The following is an 18,425-nucleotide window of genomic DNA, read 5'->3' as shown; positions in this document are numbered from 1 at the left end:
AAACAGCCAATTAAAAGAGCTTCTCCGCTTTTGGAAAGCCATGGGGGAAACTGAAAAGGGTCTTTTCGGGTGGAGTTGTGGTCAAAGACACCGAGACAGAAAGCCGCAAAAAATAAATGCAGCAGTAAAAAAAAAAAAATCTGGTTTTATTTTTTTCAGTTGATAAATGATTAATTTTTCATTGACTATGCTTGTTTATGGAGTTGAGAGGCGGAAATCAAAGATATTTACTGCGTGTTCCGGCATTTTCCAATGCTGAAAATATCATATCATTGACTATAGCCTGCACAAGAAGCTTAAATCCAACCTGCACTGGATTTCTCGGCTTTAACGCTAGTTGGAGATTAGCCATGAAGTCCAAACCTGGCAACATTTTGAAATAAATGTGGAAAATGGTTGAGAATTTTTTTCAGTAGAGTACTAAAAGCTTCCAAATGTTGGAATATCTTTGATTTTATTTTTATTTTTTGGGGCGTGTTAACTCATTGTCTTCCATGGACATTTCAACTTGGATATGTTAACATGTAAATTAAACATTATTAGACTCTAAAGTAGCAAATGAGGTGACATTCAGCGATGATGGCGTTGGAGATTAATTCAACACTTTGACGCGGGCGCAGGAAATAAGCGAGGCCAAAGTCCCGTTTACGTAAACCTCGTTTCACACCTAACCGACAATCGTCAGCAGATCGGCCGAGAAGGGTGTGACGTCTCCCATTTTTTTCTGAACGTATTTAACATAACATATATCAAGGGTGTAAGACTCGGGTTGGTTCGCGGGCCGCTTTAACATCAACTTGATTTCACGTGGGGCGGACCATTTTAGATATAATATTTAGATTTTTTTTTTATAAATGCATTTAAAGAACTGGATTAAAATCCCTGAATATTCAGTTTTTTATAGATCTAAAACAATGTTTATTTTAGCTTTTTTTAAATATATTTTTAGATTTTACAAAATGATTTTTGAACTAAAAACACAGAAAAAATGGATTAAAAAATGACAAATATTGATTTAAAAGGGGGAAAATCAGGAAATGTAATATACATCTATACTCTTCATTTTAATTTGATCCTAAAACAGAAAGTCGGCACTCATGATTTACTTTCCCGGGCCACACAAAATGATGCGGCGGGCCAGATTTGGCCCCCGGGCCGCCACTTTGACACATGTGACATACATATGAACCCGTGGGCTGCTGTGGGTGCAGGATTTTGTTCCGAGCGATCCGGCACAGACGGTTGAACTGTCGGGGGTTGTGCTGAAATGAGAGGCACCTGACTGCAATCCACTGATTGCACTGGTCACATACATTCACAGTTTGGTGAAAAGGTGTCCTCTTTATGACTTGGAATGAAATCTGCACCCACTGTTCACTCATTCATACTCATACAATTTCGATATGTCAATCACATGCCGGCGAGAAATATGAAATTTGGCAAACCAGCTCTTGGCTTTTGTGGCAAATACCATATTACAAAATAATCATACATTTTAAAAATGAGTGTTAATGTCTTCTTACTTTTTTTAGAAATGATGTTTTGTTGAGGCTGTTATGAAATTGAATATGATATATTTCATTGAAATGCAGAATATGGTAAAGTCATACTTTTTCTTATTTTTAGTCGATTAGATCATTGACATTTGATTGGCCAAAACAGTACCAATTGCACTTTGTGGAAATACTGTCTATTTATTTCCATGTTTTCTCTACTTGTACACAAAAATGAAATTCTATGTTTAGTTTTTATTATTTTTTTCCATTTGGGTCTGGAGAGAGACCAATTGATTTCTTTAAAAAAATGTAACGCATGGGTTTAAAAAGGTCTTCACGCACCGAAGCGACAAAGAGATGCCAGTGAAGGCAACATTGCTAACAACATTAAGGTATGTAGCGTTGGTGCACTAGTGTGCAACACGTGACCTATCACATGCATGAAAAAAAAAAGTCAAGCAGCTAAATCAGCTGACCATTCCATACACAAGATGCGAGTGTGTATTTGTGTGTGTGTGTGTGTGTGTGTGTGTGTGTGTCTACATGCTTCTTAAAAGTGCATACATGCTCAAAATGCAGTCCTGAGACTCAAATGCAATTTCCTCTAAGTAGTGTGTGTGTGTGTGTGTGTGTGTGTGTGTGTGTGTGTGTGTGTGTGTTTGAAGCTGCCCTCTGAGCTAGACAGATTTTTTTTTTAAAGGTTCATTTCCCGTGAGTGAATCTGACGGAAAAAAAAATGCAGTTTATGATACACGCTCAAAACGTTAGCTTCCTTTAAATTACGGCTAAAATTGCTTGTTTAGCACAGCGTATTCATGATGGCCTATGTAGTTTTGATTTTATTAGCGGTTTCAGTTTTGCTGATTTAATCTGATGTATGTATCTTTTATTTTGTGTTTTGGGATTTTAAGGCAATGTAGACACTTTGAATTGTGCACTACAGATAAATAAATAGGCATTTCATTGCCTGTTGTTGTTGTTTTAACAATGAAAAGAATGGTTTTGGAAGGAGCTGTCGCAAGATTCATTCATTTTCACAACCGCTTTTCCTCGCGGGGGTGCCGGAGCCTATCCCAGGCAACTCTGGGCATCAGGCGCGGGACAGCCTGGATTGGTAGCCAGCCAATCGTAGGACACAATGAAACGGACGGCCACGCACGCTCACAATCACACCGCTATCGAGTGGGAATCGAACCCAGATTGCCGCCACCAAAGTCAGTTGGAAGAACCACTGCACCGCTACCACTAGCGAGCATTTTGGACAAAAGCTAGTTTTTGAAAGAGCGCAGGAAATGAGGCCAAAAGTGCTACATAGCGCGAGCTTGAGAATACTGGTCCACGCGATACAGTAGCGATTGCTTTTTGGGCTCAGCGGGGTTCATTCCCACGAGTCTTTGATGAGATTCGACAGCATCAGTGGGCGCAGTTGCAGTGTCTCATGGTCACCTACTGGGACGCCGCATCTCCAAAGGGTCAAAGGTCAGCTTTCAACTTCCTGCTCAGCTATCACAACACGCATTTCCCAGCAACGACACGTTACGGCCGTCATTCTCAAACTGGTTTATGCAAAAATAATTTAAAGTCCGTAAAACGAGAACATCTGGGTACCTCACGATACGATACGATTTGGGGTACAGTCTTATGACATGGCCATATGACAATTAGCGCTAGTCAGGTCATCATTTTACAATATTTAAGCAAAAGAAAAACCAGCTATTCTCAAACTTTGGGGCCTTTCAGTTCATTTCCTGTTTATTTTAGGTCACTTTTTGTTGATTTTGGAGGATTTCTGGCTCACTCCGTGTTGATTTTGGACTAATCAGCTTTATTTTTCTGACTTTGGTTTTATAAACTGAGCTTTACTGGACTATAGGACTACACGTACTTGCGTAAAATAGGTCATGGCGCATTGCAAAAACGGTGTTTTTCCTTCAGCTCCCAAATAATAAAAGAAATAAATACACCAATTCTGCATTCATCCCACTGGTACAGAGGGAGAAAAAAAACAGGGAGAGAAGAGAGAGTAGTAACACATGAGTGGGTAGGCGAGGGGCCGTGCCTGCCCACAAATAGGCCAGCTGCTTATTTTGGGATTATTCTTGCTAAAGCAACGGCACCTGATCTGCTTCCAAGTGCAACTTCCATGCAGGCACCTGTTGGGGGCAGATGATAGTCTATCATTTGGGAGTCGTAAAAAACAACACCGTCGTTTAGGTTATTTTTTCGGTTTCTTCATTTCATTGCTAGGCAGATTTACTGTGTGGTAATGGGCATTTAATGTCCACTTAGCCAAAATGTATATGGAAAAAGCAGAAGCTGAACTGGATCACTTCTAAAAAAAAATTAAAAAAAAGATACTATTGACAATCTTTCACCTGCATTGGTGTCCCGATTTTGACTCTCCTTCCCTTGTGTGACCCACCGTAGGTGTTTGCAATTGTCTCGTTAACCAACCCCCATCCGTGTGCGAGTCTTTTCAGTGTGCCGTTATGTTGGCCTTTCGTGGGTGTAATTGTCCCCCGTTAAGTTTGTCTTTTGTTAATATTTTTCCCAGTTTTAGTTAAAATGGGTTTTGCTGTTGTTCCTTCAGAACAGTTTTGGCCTCCGTCTAATCGGGCAAGTTTAGAGCAATTTGTTCTCGCCTCGTTACATCGCGGACAGGGACAAGGACTAACGAGCTAAGTGGGAAAGTATTGTCACTGGTATTCCAGAGTCTATAGGCAGAGGGTTGGATGAGCAGATTAGAGTTGGGTTTGTCGGGGGTTGGGGTGTCACAGAGACCTGGTTCACTTATTTATCAATTACAATTTGATTCGCCAAAAGCTACTCCGCCCACCCAAAAACAACCTGATAGAGGATTTTCCATCTGCGGAGGTGTGGATGTAAAAACATATTTATGAGATGGTGAGATGTGCAGGAATATTTGATGGATGGAAAACATCTCATGATGATATGATATATAATTGATTCTTTGGATCAGTTGATCGCCAAGGTACTATTTGTAAATTGCATTTCAGTAATATTTCATCCACTTACTGAGTGACTGTTAACAGTCAAATTTGATATGCGACCTTAGCTAAGAAACAGCGCCCTCGTGCGTTTAAATACACGATTACAACCAAGTTAGACAATTTAGTTCATTTTTTAATACTACAACTCCTATTACAATTGCGTGAAATTGTGAATTCTGAAGATTAATTTGTATTGCATAAAAGCCATACAAATATGAAGACAAAATAAAAAAAAGAAGGAAATAATATATGTATTCGAAACTTTATTGACATTAGATATTTGACAATTAGCCCACAAAAATCAATATACTGCACCGCGTCAACCTAAACAATGTGTTTCTAGAAACCATAGTAGATAAAACTCTAAAACGTAGCAGGTGTCACGTTTTAATATTCATCATCATAAAGCCTCATTGACAAACTCAGAGATAACGTCATGTGCTGTAGTGTTGAACAGTACGAATCGAAAATAACCGACCACAATCTTGCCACCAAAATGGAAAACAATAGACATTTTACGGCGAGGCCACATATTTTTGGGGGGTAAGATGTTGCAGTTGACTTTTAAAATCGGGTGGGAAATGGTGAATTCATAATTTCCCTCCCACCGATCCGCATGACATTCACCCACTTCCTGGTTATCGACACCCGTGCGCATGCGCAAGGCGTGTTACTTCCTGGCGTCTAACGTTGCCTTGGGAGTGGGCTGGCGCCGCCGCCACCACCCCACTCAAGCTCCATTGCCGAGCCGCCAAGTCACAGCCACTCAGCTCCGGAGCTCCAGCAGCGGTGGGCCATGTCGGAAAGCGAAAGCCAGGAGTCGGCGGCGACGCGGCCCAGTAGACCGCCGGTGGGCAACCGAGTAACGGTGGTGCTGGGCGCGCAGTGGGGCGACGAGGGAAAGGGCAAAGTGGTGGACCTGCTAGCGCAAGACGCGGACATGGTGTGCAGATGTCAGGTTGGTGTTGCGTTCACTTGTCGAGGAAGCAGGAAAGCGGGAAAATGGGAAAACATTTCCCGCCTTGCAGGCTTCATTTCCTTCGTTTCTTTATCCGTCCGCACCAAGATAACCTTTTCCCTGGCTCGCTGCCCATCATTACCGGACGCTCAGTTGTTACTATGGTGTGTTTTTTTACTGCGAATGTCACCTTGAAGTCTTGCTAGCAAACATAGCTCACCTTTCTGCTACAGGTCTTTAAATGCACCTTGCGCTGAGCAGGCGTCACCAGGTGCTAGCCTTAAAGGAATAGACGAGCCATATAATAAATGACCTTCACGTTTGCTCCAGTTATGACTTTAGGCTTCTTTTGTTAAAAATGAACACACCCAGGAAAAGTGTATTCAACACTGAATGTCCAAACAAGTGTCATAACTCTATCACTATTGAAAAATAGATCTAATCTTAGTGAAATATCCTCTCAAAAAGACATTACACAGCAGATATCTGAAAACATTGGATTTTTTTTAGTAATGGACTTGTAGCTTTCAGTTAAATGCTCCTCATTTCTTCCTTTTTAATCTTCAAAATCTGCATTCTAGCACACCCAAACAAAGTCACGGAACTTTTCCCGTGGGGAATGAAAGTATTTGTGTGTTTCTACGCAGGGCGGCAACAACGCGGGGCACACCGTGGTGGTGGACTCGGTGGAGTACGACTTTCACCTCCTCCCCAGTGGCATCATTAACCCCGACGTCACCGCCTTCATCGGTGCGTTACGCCATCTCCGTGTCACCTACACGCTGCCTCTTTAGTGTCACACGCACCCCACCACTTTAGGACCACGGATACTCAACCCCTACACGACCATGGTTTTTTTATTTCACCATAAAGCCTATTAGAAACGATGCCCTTATTTGCATCCTTGTTACTACTCGTGCCCTTTGTTCAAATGGCCTCCGGCGTAATGATTTTGACTCGTAGCCAAATGTCACTTTGCCCGCAGTAACTTCATTAACTAATGTGGGTTGGGCTTTTATTGTTACTCTCCCGTGCACTCTAGTTGGTGCACATGTGTGATCTATTGATATTGTGAACACATTAGAAAGAACTGCCACAGGCATTATAAAACTAAAGTCAGATGGTCCTCACAAAGACACTGTTAAGCCTAGTGCACATGTGTCAAAGTGACGGCCCGGGGCCAAATCTGGCCTGCCGTATCAGTTTGTGCGGCCCGAGAAAGTAAATCACGAGTGCCGACTTTCTGTTTTAGGATCAAATTAAAATGAAGAGTATAGATGTATATTAAATTTGCTGATTTTTCCCCCTTTTAAATCAATAATTGTAATTTATTAATCAATTTTTTTCCGTGTTTTTAGTTCAAAAATCATTTTGTAAAATCTAAAAATATAAAAAAAGGTAAAATAAACTTTGTTTTAGATCTATAAAAAACTGAATATTTAGGGCTTTTAATCCAGTTCTTTTAATCAATGTATTAAAAAAAAATCTAAATATTATATCTAAAATGGTCCGGCCCACATGAAATCAAGTTGACGTTAACGTGGCCCGTGAACCAACCCGAGTCTTACACCCTTGGCGTAGCGTATTTTCCGGCCTATCAGTCGCACTTTTTATTTATGTTAAGAGCTCATTTAGCCTGTTGTTCTGATTTTACAGGATAATTTAATTGCCTCATTTTTATTCTTTAAGAATTCTATACATCTCCAATATGCAAACTTTTTTTTCCCCTGTACACTAGGTAACGGTGTGGTGATCCACCTCCCGGGCCTTTTCGAAGAAGCCGCAAAGAACGAGAGTAAAGGCAAAAGTGAGTGATTTTGTTCCAAAGGAATGACGGCGCGGCAGTTGAGCATCAAACTATTTTTTGGGACGCAGGTCTGAAAGGTTGGGAGAAAAGGTTGATCATTTCCGACAGGGCCCATATTGGTAAGTGCCACCCACCCGCGTGACCTTCTCTGAGTTGTGTGTTTACGTTCCCTATTTCCCTCCTCCACAGTGTTTGACTTCCACCAAGCCGTGGATGGCGTTCAGGAGCAGTTGAGGCAAGAGCAAGTAGGCAAGAAGTAAGGCACCCGCAACATCCACATGCACCATACAAAAGATTAGTTGTTAAAATCAATTTGAAGTATTTAAGCGTACACCCATAAAATCCATTTAGCCATTTTAAAAACAGTATGAATTTCTTGGCGAAAGCACTTGAACGTGTGTCGGGGTTATTCGGGGATATTATTATATGTGCATTTTAAATCATTAATATGTATAGGAGCTTTATCTAATTTGTTTCATCTGTTTTTATTAAAGTATACCTATAAATAAACCTATTAACGTGAAACTGAAATTTTAACCGTACTATTTCTAAAACGAGTTTACTTTGTCTTCAATGGTAAAAAAATAATAATTTATGTGCGGAATGAAGAGCATAAGCCTGCAGAGCATTCCAAGCATTAACGCAAAGAAAGAGAGCAGTAATTGTTGTTGAAAGTTGTTTCATCTGCTTTAAGCCCTCAACACTTTGCGAGAAATGTGTGTTTGTGTTTGTGTGTGTGTGTGTGTGTGTGTGTGTGTGTGTGTGTGTGAGGAAGGGAGTCCTTTTAAAGGCTCAAGCAAGCAGCTGGCGTCTTTCCAACATCTATCTCCAGGCATTCAAAGTAACACAAGACGAGTCTCGCGTTGCCAGAACTTTTAAATTGCTAAAGAACACGGACGTGAAGCAGTAAAAATGCAAATACAGACACATTTACAGGGGGAAATCTATCTTGGAAAAATATGATCAAGGCCAGAGGGTGGGCAAAGCGGTCCTCGAGGGCCAACGTGGGTGCGGGATTTTGTTCCAAGCAATCCCGCATAGACAGTTTGACCGTCGGGGGTTGGGCTGAAACGAGAGGCACCTGACTGCAATCCACTGATTGCACTGGTAACATACCAGTTTGGTGAAAAGGTGTACGCTTTATGGGTTGGAATGAAAACCTGCACCCACTGCAACCCTTTGTGGAATATTTTGCCACCGTATTTCTCATACCTGTCAACCTCTGCCGATAACTGCCCTTATAAATGATTATAATTCCCCTTACAAACCCCCAAAAAACCTTACAAACACCGTACGACTCGTTTCCATACGCGTTTAATTTTGACCAATTCTACTTTGGAATGATATACGTATGTAATATGCCCAATTAAGCTGACAGAGCAAATGTGCCTTGTTATGATTTACATGGTTACACTCAGTGCTGTGGCTAACAATGAAACCCAGTAAGCTGTAACCATAGTTGGCGTGGGTGTCCAGCCAATTACCCGCATGCTTACCCTCCTCGCTTTTAATAGCGGAAGTGTCATATAAAATGGCCAGCAGGCTAAAGGGGGGAAATGCAACGTTGTTAAAATCCAGCAAATAATATTTACATACAAATCTGTTATGAGCCAGTAAAAATGAAATGGGGAGATGCCAGTCCCAAACATTTAAGCTTCTGCTTAAAAATGTCCGTATTTAGTGGTCATCATCTGCTTTAAAATCTAGCACCTCAGCTTAAGCGCTAAGGCAAGGGTGTTAGACTCGGGTTGCTTCGCGGGCCGCATTAACGTCAACTCGATTTCATGTGGGCCGGACCATTTTAGATATAATATTTAATTATTTTTTTAATAAATGGATTAAAAGAACTGGATTAAAAGCCCTTAATATTCAAATTTGTATAGATCTAAAACAATGTTTATGTGAGCTTTTTTTTTCTTAGTAAGGGAAAATCATTTATTTAATCATTTGTTTTTCATTTCAAAAGGATTTTTTTTTTAAATTATGTTCCATATTAAAATGGAAAACAAAATATTTTTATATATTTTTAGGTTTTACAAAATGATTTTTGAACTAAAAACAAAGAAAAAAATGTTTAAAAAATTGCAATTATTGATTTAAAAGTGGGAAAATAAGGAAATATAATATACATCTATATCTATCATTTTAATTTGATCCTAAAACAGAAAGTCGGCACTCATCATTTACTTTCCCGGGCCACACAAAATGACGCGGCGGGCCAGATTTGGCACCCGGGCCGCCACTTTCACACATGTGCGCTAAGGAAAACAAACAAATGATTCACAGTGAATGTCGTCTTTGTTTATGCATTTCTAAGCCTGGGGACGACAAAGAAGGGGATCGGACCCGTGTACTCTACCAAGGCAGCCCGCAGTGGCCTTCGGATATGCGACCTGCTCGCCGACTTCACGCACTTCTCTGACAGGTTTGCCAAAAATCCCCCCTCCCCCCTCTGGATAGACTCTACAGCAAAGTCTTAAGATGCTATTTTAGCATTAGCGCAGTCTTCTTCTCCCAATACTACCTAATATGTACATGTACCTGATATATATATGAAAAAAATCCATTTTTTTTTACCCTATCTTCTGAACGGACCAATTTCCAATAGATTCCGATCCGATTTGTGATGGTTTGACATCCCTTCTCACTACGCAAACTACACTTGAAGTACCTGCTTTTACCGTATAAATAATAGAGGTCTTGATTTGGGGTGTGGTTATTTTTTATAAAACAAGATATTACTCTACTAAGGTCAATCGGCTATCTGAAATGTTTTCATTTCCAGAAAATACTTCACTCGATAAGAGTAAAATTGATATATATATATTTTATGTCAGATGTAAAGTATTATGTGGATGAGAAAGACCATTTTATTGAATGGTGCAGGTATAAATTATTGGCCCAGCAGTACCAGGCCATGTACCCCAGTCTGCAAATAGATGTGGAGGGGGAGCTTGTCAAATTAAAGGTAAAAGCTGGAAAGAATGCATATTATTATCCCTCCAAAATAAGAGCAATCCTAACGGTCACATCCCCTTCACCACAGGGATACGTGGAGCAGGTCAAGCCCATGGTGAGGGACGGCGTGCACTACATGTATGAGGCTCTTCACGGGGCCCCCAAGAAGATCCTGGTGGAGGGGGCCAACGCGGCGCTGCTGGACATCGATTTCGGTCAGTGGGCAAAACGCACGCGGGAAACAACGTAGGTAATTTTCCATTCGCCCGAAGCCGTTCAAGGGTGTCAGACTCGGTCGGGTTGGTTCGCGGGCCGTTTTAACGTCAACTTGATTTCACGTGGGCCATTTTAGATATAATATTTCGATTTTTGTTTTATAAATGCATTAAAAGAACTGGATTAAAAGCCCTGAATATTCAGTTTTTTACAGATCTAAAAAAATGTTTATTTTAGCTTTTTTAAAATATATTTTTAGATTTTACTAAATGATTTTTGAACTAAAAACACGGAAAGAACTGGATTAAAATCCCTGAATATTCCGTTTTTTTATAGATCTAAAAAAAATGTTTATTTTTAGCTTTTTTAAATATATTTTTAGATTTTACAAAATGATTTTTGAACTAAAAACACAGAAAAAAATTGATAAAAAAATTACAATTATTGATTTAAATGGGGGGAAATCAGGAAATTTAATATACATCTATACTCTTCATTTTAATTTGATCCAAAAACAGAAAGTCGGCACTCATGGTTTACTTTCCCGGGCCACGCAAAATGATGCGGCGGGCCAGATTTGGCCCCCGGGCCGCCACTTTGACACATGTGACCTAGCGGGAATTTTCGCCTTGTGGATTGAAGTTTTCCGTCCTAAGGAAGAGTGCCACCAGGGGGCAGTACCTTTCTGGCAGTGTACTTTTTGTGGTTAATTTTAAAACACTTGCAATTGGCTTTCACATTTTGTTTATTATCGCATACGTTGTTTTTGGAATACATTTACAATGAAAGCATCATTTGATATGAGAATTAATGGAAAAAGCTCTTCACGTTACTCAATTCAAGAATTAGTCAAGTTACTGAGTTAAGACGGTTCCCTTTCAAACCAGTTCTATTATACTGTTAACTCATTTTGGCACTCATATGACAGTACAAAGTTTAGTGTGTTCCACTGGCGTGATGACAAATCTTGTGATTTTTTTATCTTTATTTTTTTTCCCTTCAGGCACATCCTCAGGCAACTCATAAAATATTTTTTGCACCACTGATTATTGTGGGTTGGTTCTCTATAGGCGACATTCTCTCTTGTGAAAGACTGAATTGAGGATTTTGAGGAATGTCAGATATGATTGGGGGCGTCAAAGCGCCGTAACGCGGCTTCTCGGAACGCCGCTTTCTGAGTGGTGTCCGCTCTTGGTCACACAACACGACCCAGTTGGCCTGCCAACTATATCAGGACACGCTAAAATAAACATGCCACGTGTACACAACTGTTGGGAAGTAATATACTTAAAAGTACAAGTGACTAGTTTTACAGAAACACATTAACATTAATCATTAATTACCATTTGGTGTGTATTTACTTTGTCTGCCACACTTGGATTTGATTCAAGGGCTTTGGTTCAATGTATCTATTATTGATAAATAATTATTAATGCCTCATATTCCTTTGCAAATATGTTTTCCAGGGACGTATCCATTCGTGACGTCGTCCAACTGCACGGTGGGTGGGGTGTGCACGGGCCTCGGCATGCCCCCGCAGAACGTCGGCGAGGTTTACGGCGTGGTTAAGGCCTACACCACCCGGGTCGGCATCGGTGCCTTCCCCTCCGAACAGAACAACGTAGGTCCCGTCGACTATTTCCATATTTTATGCAAGACATGATACATGTTTGCTAAGGAATTGTAAAAAAAAAAAAGAAAAGGAAAAACACCACCACCTAGTGGTCGTTTGGTGGCACTGCTATCGGTTACGATTGCTTCAGTATTGATGTCATTTTTTTTCCACATAGCATTTTACAGCACCGCCTTTAAAATGAAGTTAATGGCGGTCTACGTGACCAATTGTAGTTCCCCTGCCGATGGTTTGATGTGCCGGCAGGACGTCGGCGAGTTGCTGCAAACCCGCGGCAAGGAGGTCGGCGTGACCACCGGTAGGAAGCGGCGCTGCGGTTGGCTTGACCTGGTACTCATCAAATATGCGGACATGATCAACGGCTTCACGGCGTAAGTCAACACATTTCAACTAGTTGTCCGAATCCCATTTTTTTAGCATCTAACCAATTTTGAGAATCTGCTCTCTACTGTATAAATCCCTGCACTTTGACAGTTTAGCACTTACCAAACTGGACATACTTGACGTCCTCCCGGAGATCAAAGTGGGCGTGTCCTACAAAGTGGACGGCCAGACGATACCGCACTTCCCGGGTGAGCGACGCTAGACGAGGTTGGAGAAAGTGACCACGCGCTAACCAAGCGGCGTGCTCGTGTGCGCAGCCAATCAGGAAGTGCTCACGCAGGTGGATGTCCAATACGAGACGCTGCCCGGATGGAACAGCAGCACGGCGGACGCCAGGAGCTTCCACCAGCTCCCGGAGAACGCCCAGAAATACGTGCGCTTCGTGGAGGAACACGTCGGAGTGCCTGGTAGGAATTACCGCAATCATCACTGCAAATTTCAAAAAGCAAACCATTTTAAGGCTACTCAACCACCAACAAGTGGCTAAATTGCTGCATTTTTACTTTTGCAATCGGCCCACTTTTTGGGGGTTGACATGCAAAGTTAGTGGAAGAATTACCGTATTTTGCCGTTTTATATATATATATATATATATATATGTATATGTATATGTATATGTATATGTATATGTATATGTATATGTATATGTATATGTATATGTATGTATATGTATATGTATATGTATATATATATATATATATACATATATATATATGTATATACATATATATATATGTATATACATACATATATATATATGTGTATATATATGTATATTAAATGATTTTTGCTTTTTTGAGCCTCCCGTTTGTGCGCCATTTAATATACCTCTGTCGTTTAATATACCTGGGTATATTAAATGGGGGGGGGGGTATATTAAACAGCAAAATACGGTAGGTACATTTTGATTAAAAACAAAACATGTTATTCAGTTAATGACTTCAGAATGGGGTAAATTATGATCCAACTTTCCAAAAAAACAACAATGGAATCTTTTGACTATGGTAGATTTAGTGTACATAACTTGGACCACAATATTTGAAAGTGAACAAGTTAAATGGTAGAAAGGTAAAATGTAATATTTAGTAAAAATGCACATACTGATAATAAGGACTATGTGGTCAATGTTTAGTTACTACAATTTTATTGAAGGGGGGAATCCTAAGTAGGAATAACAAATGAATTATTAAATGTCATCTTCCTGTTTGCATTCAGTTAAATGGATCGGCGTGGGCAAGTCGAGGGAGTCCATAATCCAGCTCTTTTAGACACGAGAAAAAATCCGTAGGCTTCTTCACGCTGACACAGCCTGACTACCCGACTGGACCTGGACCTGAACCTGAACCTGGACCCCCCTCGATTCTCAACCCGAAGTTTCACGACTCACTGTACCGTCAGAACTGCTGCTATGCCGGGATTCTAAACCTCATTCGCCATTTGGACCGACCGGACCCCCAATAGGATCGGCAGACACCAGCGCCATTAACAAAAACTCAATTTAACAGTTTTAAACGCTCTGTGCCTGAATCTGTCGTGCCATTTTTAACATGTTTTATTTTTTGCGGTCGGTTGGACGTGGCACTTGTTGGACATAAAGGTAAAAGGGAACTTTTGATATTTAACTTCTTATTTGCAAAAAAAGAATGGAACAAATAAAGCCTTATACATATATATGTAATTCAAACTTTAAGCTGCTGTTTTTCCTCGTCTGTTTAACACGCATGCATCTTGTTTTTTAAGTTTTTCTTTACAATGAGTGAGTTTCCCTTTAACCACTTTACAGGATCAGGTGTAACTTTTCAACTCACTCTTGTAACTGTTGCACTTTTCTGTGTTAAAATCCTGTAAATTAGTTTTATGGAGGCAGATATATTGGAGCTTGAATCATGAATTTAAAGGCCACATCCAGACAATGACATTAAAAGTGGAATACCAGTACACTGTGTTACTCATTTGGAATTGGAACATAACCTACTGTCCATATACTGCTATCTATGGTTTGTTAAATCCATATACAGAATATTTATAGTTTACATGTACAAACTGGAATATATGCTCCCCTCAAATCAGGATGATATTGCATTTGTGTGTGTATTTTAATTATAAAAAAATATATACTCCTGATAAACAGTTGTGAATTGACCAAAAATGATAAGCAAGTAAACCCAAACGTGTTTTATATGTATAATACAGTATATAATATTTTTTCATTTTTATTTAGTGTCGTGAAATGGTATAAATTGCTCGTTTAATATGCAATCTGGTAAATGTACAAGATGAAGCAATGTTAAAAAAATACAATAGGACAATTTAAATAATATTTAATGTTTTGAGATGACTCCATGATTCATAGTAGTCGCAATAAATAAAAATATAGAAATGAACTATTGGAGCGTTAAGTATACTTTCAGCCACAGCTGTTTGTTAATGAAATTGGACGGGATGCAGCTTGTGTTCTTGGGCACCTCGAAAAATTGTGCTTTATCTTTCATATTTATTGTGTAGGTGAGTATTATGTATGAGCAAAACGTGCGTGTACCGGGCCAAATTAACGGAACGCTACAATATTTAGCATGTATTTTCTCGGAGGGGGGAACAGTTAGCGTTTAGAATCAGATATACTAGGTTGTTAGCTAAAGCTAATTTCAAGTAACTATCATTACTAATATTTACCTGTTTTAATATCTCAATTGGGTTTGGTACATTTTTTGTAAGGTCTACTTATATTTATTTGGTCATTTGTCATGTCTCAAACCGCGAAAGTAAATTAGTAAACTTGTTAAATTGTTATTTGGGTGATTTGGCAAAACGGACGAAGTCCCGCTAGCATGATTTAGACAGCCACAAGACGAGGCAATTCCACCATGACCAAAAATATGTCATAAAAGTACATATGTTTAATTGTGGTTTTTATAATGTGTTAAAACATGCCAAAAACATTCTCTTGTAATTCATCCTCCATATTGCAGGTGGCAATGACCCCCCGTCGGCGACGTAAAGGTAAGTTGCCTTGTTTTTTTCCCTTTTCTGTGATACTCGTGAGGATGAGCGGAAGATAAATGAATGGTTAATAAAATATTGCCATATACCTGCCATTTATTTAATCTAGTATTAACAGATGGGTGTATGATAACGTAAATTCAATGTTTCATTTGACACAAGATGGCGCCCTTAGCCAGGAAATCATGTAAAATGTCATTTCCGGAAAAACTACAACCACTACTGCGTTTAAATTCTACAATCTAATTAATTTAAATATGCACACAGTATCTGTGCACAGCCATTTTTAGACTGAAATTTGGCTTCAGTACCCCCAAACAATTATCATCACGAGTGGTTTGCATTACATTTTAAGGTATACATACCAATTGAACCAAACTTGGAATTTCACAAACATAAAATGAGGAATAGTTTCTTGCTACTTTCTCTATATCATTAGCATACTGGCATAAATACCAAGGTGATTTTTCAACTTTTCTCAATAAAAATACAAATTCACTTTCTAAAAAAGATTCCTTTTTTTGTTTAGATTCTCTGGGGAAACTAATCTTTAAGTGAATTTCTTTTCACTTGTATTATTATCTGAAAACCTCCATCACTGCTAACAGGCAAGTGACCTTTCAAGTGAGGCTATCATGAGCCCACCCGCATCTGGAGGCGGAACTTTACCCGCAACGACTCGTTTGCATTTGCTCACCGCCCTTCCTCTCCTCATTTGACTGCAATTGAATGCCACAACAACTTGGCCAGATGTGAGGCGGACATTTGACTTTTACCTCCAGAACTTGAACACAACAAAACACAAGAGCCTTTCTGTTGACTTTTGTTTCCGGCCAACTGCCCACCTCGCCCGGTTTTCACTTTTCCCCCTCATTTATCAGCCCTCCCCCTGTCATTCAATCCCCCACGTCGCCCTCATTTGAATCCAGCACGAGGCCTCTTTGTCCACTGGACGGCCTCTGCATTTGCAACCAAAGAAGTCACTCGCCACACAGACAAGCAAATGAGGACCCCCTCCCTCTCCGTTCAGGCACTAGCGCCGACTCATACATTTCGAAAAAAAGCCTTCTCTTAATATCCTCTTTAGCGGAACATGTCGTATTCTTTGCAGTGTGCGCATGTGTGATCTTTTGACCCGCACACAAAGGCTCCCATTGATGGGGGGAATTGGAACGTAGCCTTGTTCAAGTCCTCCAAAAGTACACTTTCTTTTTGTCTCTGATCTACACACTTGTTACGTGAGCGTCTCGCTGTCGGATGCGTATTACATTTATCGCTTGAACCTCTCCAAAAGCAGGCTGGAGACCAGGAGATTGTTGCCAACGCCATTTTGAGTCCCTGCTTTGTTGGCTACGTGGGAACTGGATTCAGTCATTGTTTGAAATGGATGCCATACTTCCATTATTGCGGGAAAACTCATTCAAGATAATAGTTCATATGAAATATGGAAACAAGCATCGTAAAAAGCGGAATTCATGTCAATAGGAAATGTCCTTTCGTGTACTAATCGGTAAAAATAAAATTACATGTAATTCCCCCCAAATACTAAAAAAAGACCAAATAGGACGCAGTTTTATTTTTGATTGAACACGTTAGAAAATATTCAATTCCTATTTTTTGCTTTTGATTGCACGTACGTACTTTGTTTCCCCCGAGTCCAGTTGTGTCCTCCAGCTGACCCCGCGACCCTGTAGCGCGGAATGCGCGGCCGTAAATGTATTTTTATTTTCTTAACCCTTCGCTTTGACTTGGTGTCTTTTTGCCACCCTCACCTGCCTCCATTCCTCTGCCTTTCACAGACCCCCAGGACCCCCCCAAGCCGTTGATCTGGCTCCACACAAGGCAAACATACTAACAGATGTGTGAGCAGCGACACCCCCAACAGCTGTCGGCTCCTCTTCCCTTCTTGACCTCACCCATAAATATCATCTTCTCACAAGGTGGCCTGAGTAAAAAGGTGAGGATTTTTTTTTCGATTTATTGTTTTATTTTAAAAAAACAAAATGTGCAAACAGCTCACACAATATTGCAAAAGTCCAGACCCCGTTTTAATCTAAATGCCATGTCATATTTTGCTATATTTTAATTTTTACAACATAATTTTCTCCTTTTTCCACATAAATGCTAAAGCTTAAATTCCATTCATTTTCTGAACCGCTTCTGCTCACAAGGGTAGCTGGGGGTGCTGTAGCTTACCCTAGCCACCTGTGGGCAGTAGTTTGGGAACATCCTAAAGTGGTTACCAACCAATGGCAGGGCACAATGAGACGAACAACCATTCATTAGCGCCAATTTAAAATGCTTAAGCATGTTAGCTAACCGCTCTTATCAGGCTTCCCTCTAACTCCTTTTTGAAAACCTTCCATTAAACCCCCGGACCTGTTGCGAAATTCTTATTCTTACCCCCAAAAAAACCCACCAAACAAGGTACCGCCATGCCTATATCAGCGTTTTACATCCCGGCGGTGGTCCGCATCTGGCCGCGGCCCAACACGCTCAGCTTCCATCGCGCTTTGAACCTTTCCGAGCCGGCAATAAACACCCCTTCGGTCCTGGCCCGGCACGCTCGGACCCCCAAAGCCGCCGCGCTCGCTCGGACCCGGTCGTCCCCGCCCCGCCCCGCCTCGGCCCCTCGGGGCCCAGCTGCCGTCGCCTTCGCAGCCGTCCGGCTCAGCATGAGAAGCCCGGCAGCTGTTGATCAATGGGCAACCGGAGCCAACGCCTGACCCCCCAAATCACGCACACATGCACACACAAGCACACAGATGCAAGCACACACAAACTAAAGTCCCCTGGGACGCAACAGATGGGGGTGAGCCAGCGGAGAGGGTGTGGCGGGCAACAAAAAAGGTGCGTTCCACAGTATCTTTGTGCGAACACATAGACGTTTTGCGGCGATATTTGGGGTGCCGGCTTGAAACGAGTCTTACACGTGCGGATTGTAAGGCCACTTTTTTCCCCA

At 40.8% G+C, this 18,425-nt stretch overlaps 1 protein-coding gene across 1 annotated transcript; it reads left to right on the top strand.

The window, feature by feature from the left end:
- The first annotated feature begins 4,868 nt into the window (after window positions 1-4,868).
- On the top strand, window positions 4,869-14,401 carry adss2 (adenylosuccinate synthase 2). The gene is made up of 13 exons (XM_077613702.1): window positions 4,869-5,465; window positions 6,113-6,215; window positions 7,204-7,272; window positions 7,341-7,391; window positions 7,462-7,528; window positions 9,590-9,697; window positions 10,159-10,240; window positions 10,319-10,445; window positions 11,913-12,067; window positions 12,326-12,450; window positions 12,554-12,651; window positions 12,721-12,870; window positions 13,679-14,401. Exons 1-13 carry the CDS (start codon window positions 5,304-5,306, stop codon window positions 13,729-13,731), a joined length of 1,350 nt encoding a protein of 449 aa, XP_077469828.1. The 5' UTR covers window positions 4,869-5,303; the 3' UTR covers window positions 13,732-14,401.
- The last annotated feature ends 4,024 nt before the right edge of the window (window positions 14,402-18,425 follow it).

The sequence above is a fragment of the Stigmatopora argus genome, chromosome 11, assembly GCF_051989625.1.
Source record: "Stigmatopora argus isolate UIUO_Sarg chromosome 11, RoL_Sarg_1.0, whole genome shotgun sequence".
Lineage (NCBI taxonomy): Eukaryota > Metazoa > Chordata > Actinopteri > Syngnathiformes > Syngnathidae > Stigmatopora > Stigmatopora argus.
The sequence above is the reverse complement of the archived record's forward strand: the minus strand, read 5'-3'. Positions and strand labels throughout refer to the sequence as shown.

Coding starts and splice junctions, on each gene's coding strand:
- adss2 (XM_077613702.1), top strand. CDS start 5,304: ATGTCGGAAAGCGAAAGCCAGGAGTCGGCGGCGACGCGGCCCAGTAGA. Junction 10,241..10,318: donor GGGAGCTTGTCAAATTAAAG/GTAAAAGCTGGA, acceptor CCTTCACCACAG/GGATACGTGGAGCAGGTCAA. Junction 12,068..12,325: donor TCCCCTCCGAACAGAACAAC/GTAGGTCCCGTC, acceptor ATGTGCCGGCAG/GACGTCGGCGAGTTGCTGCA.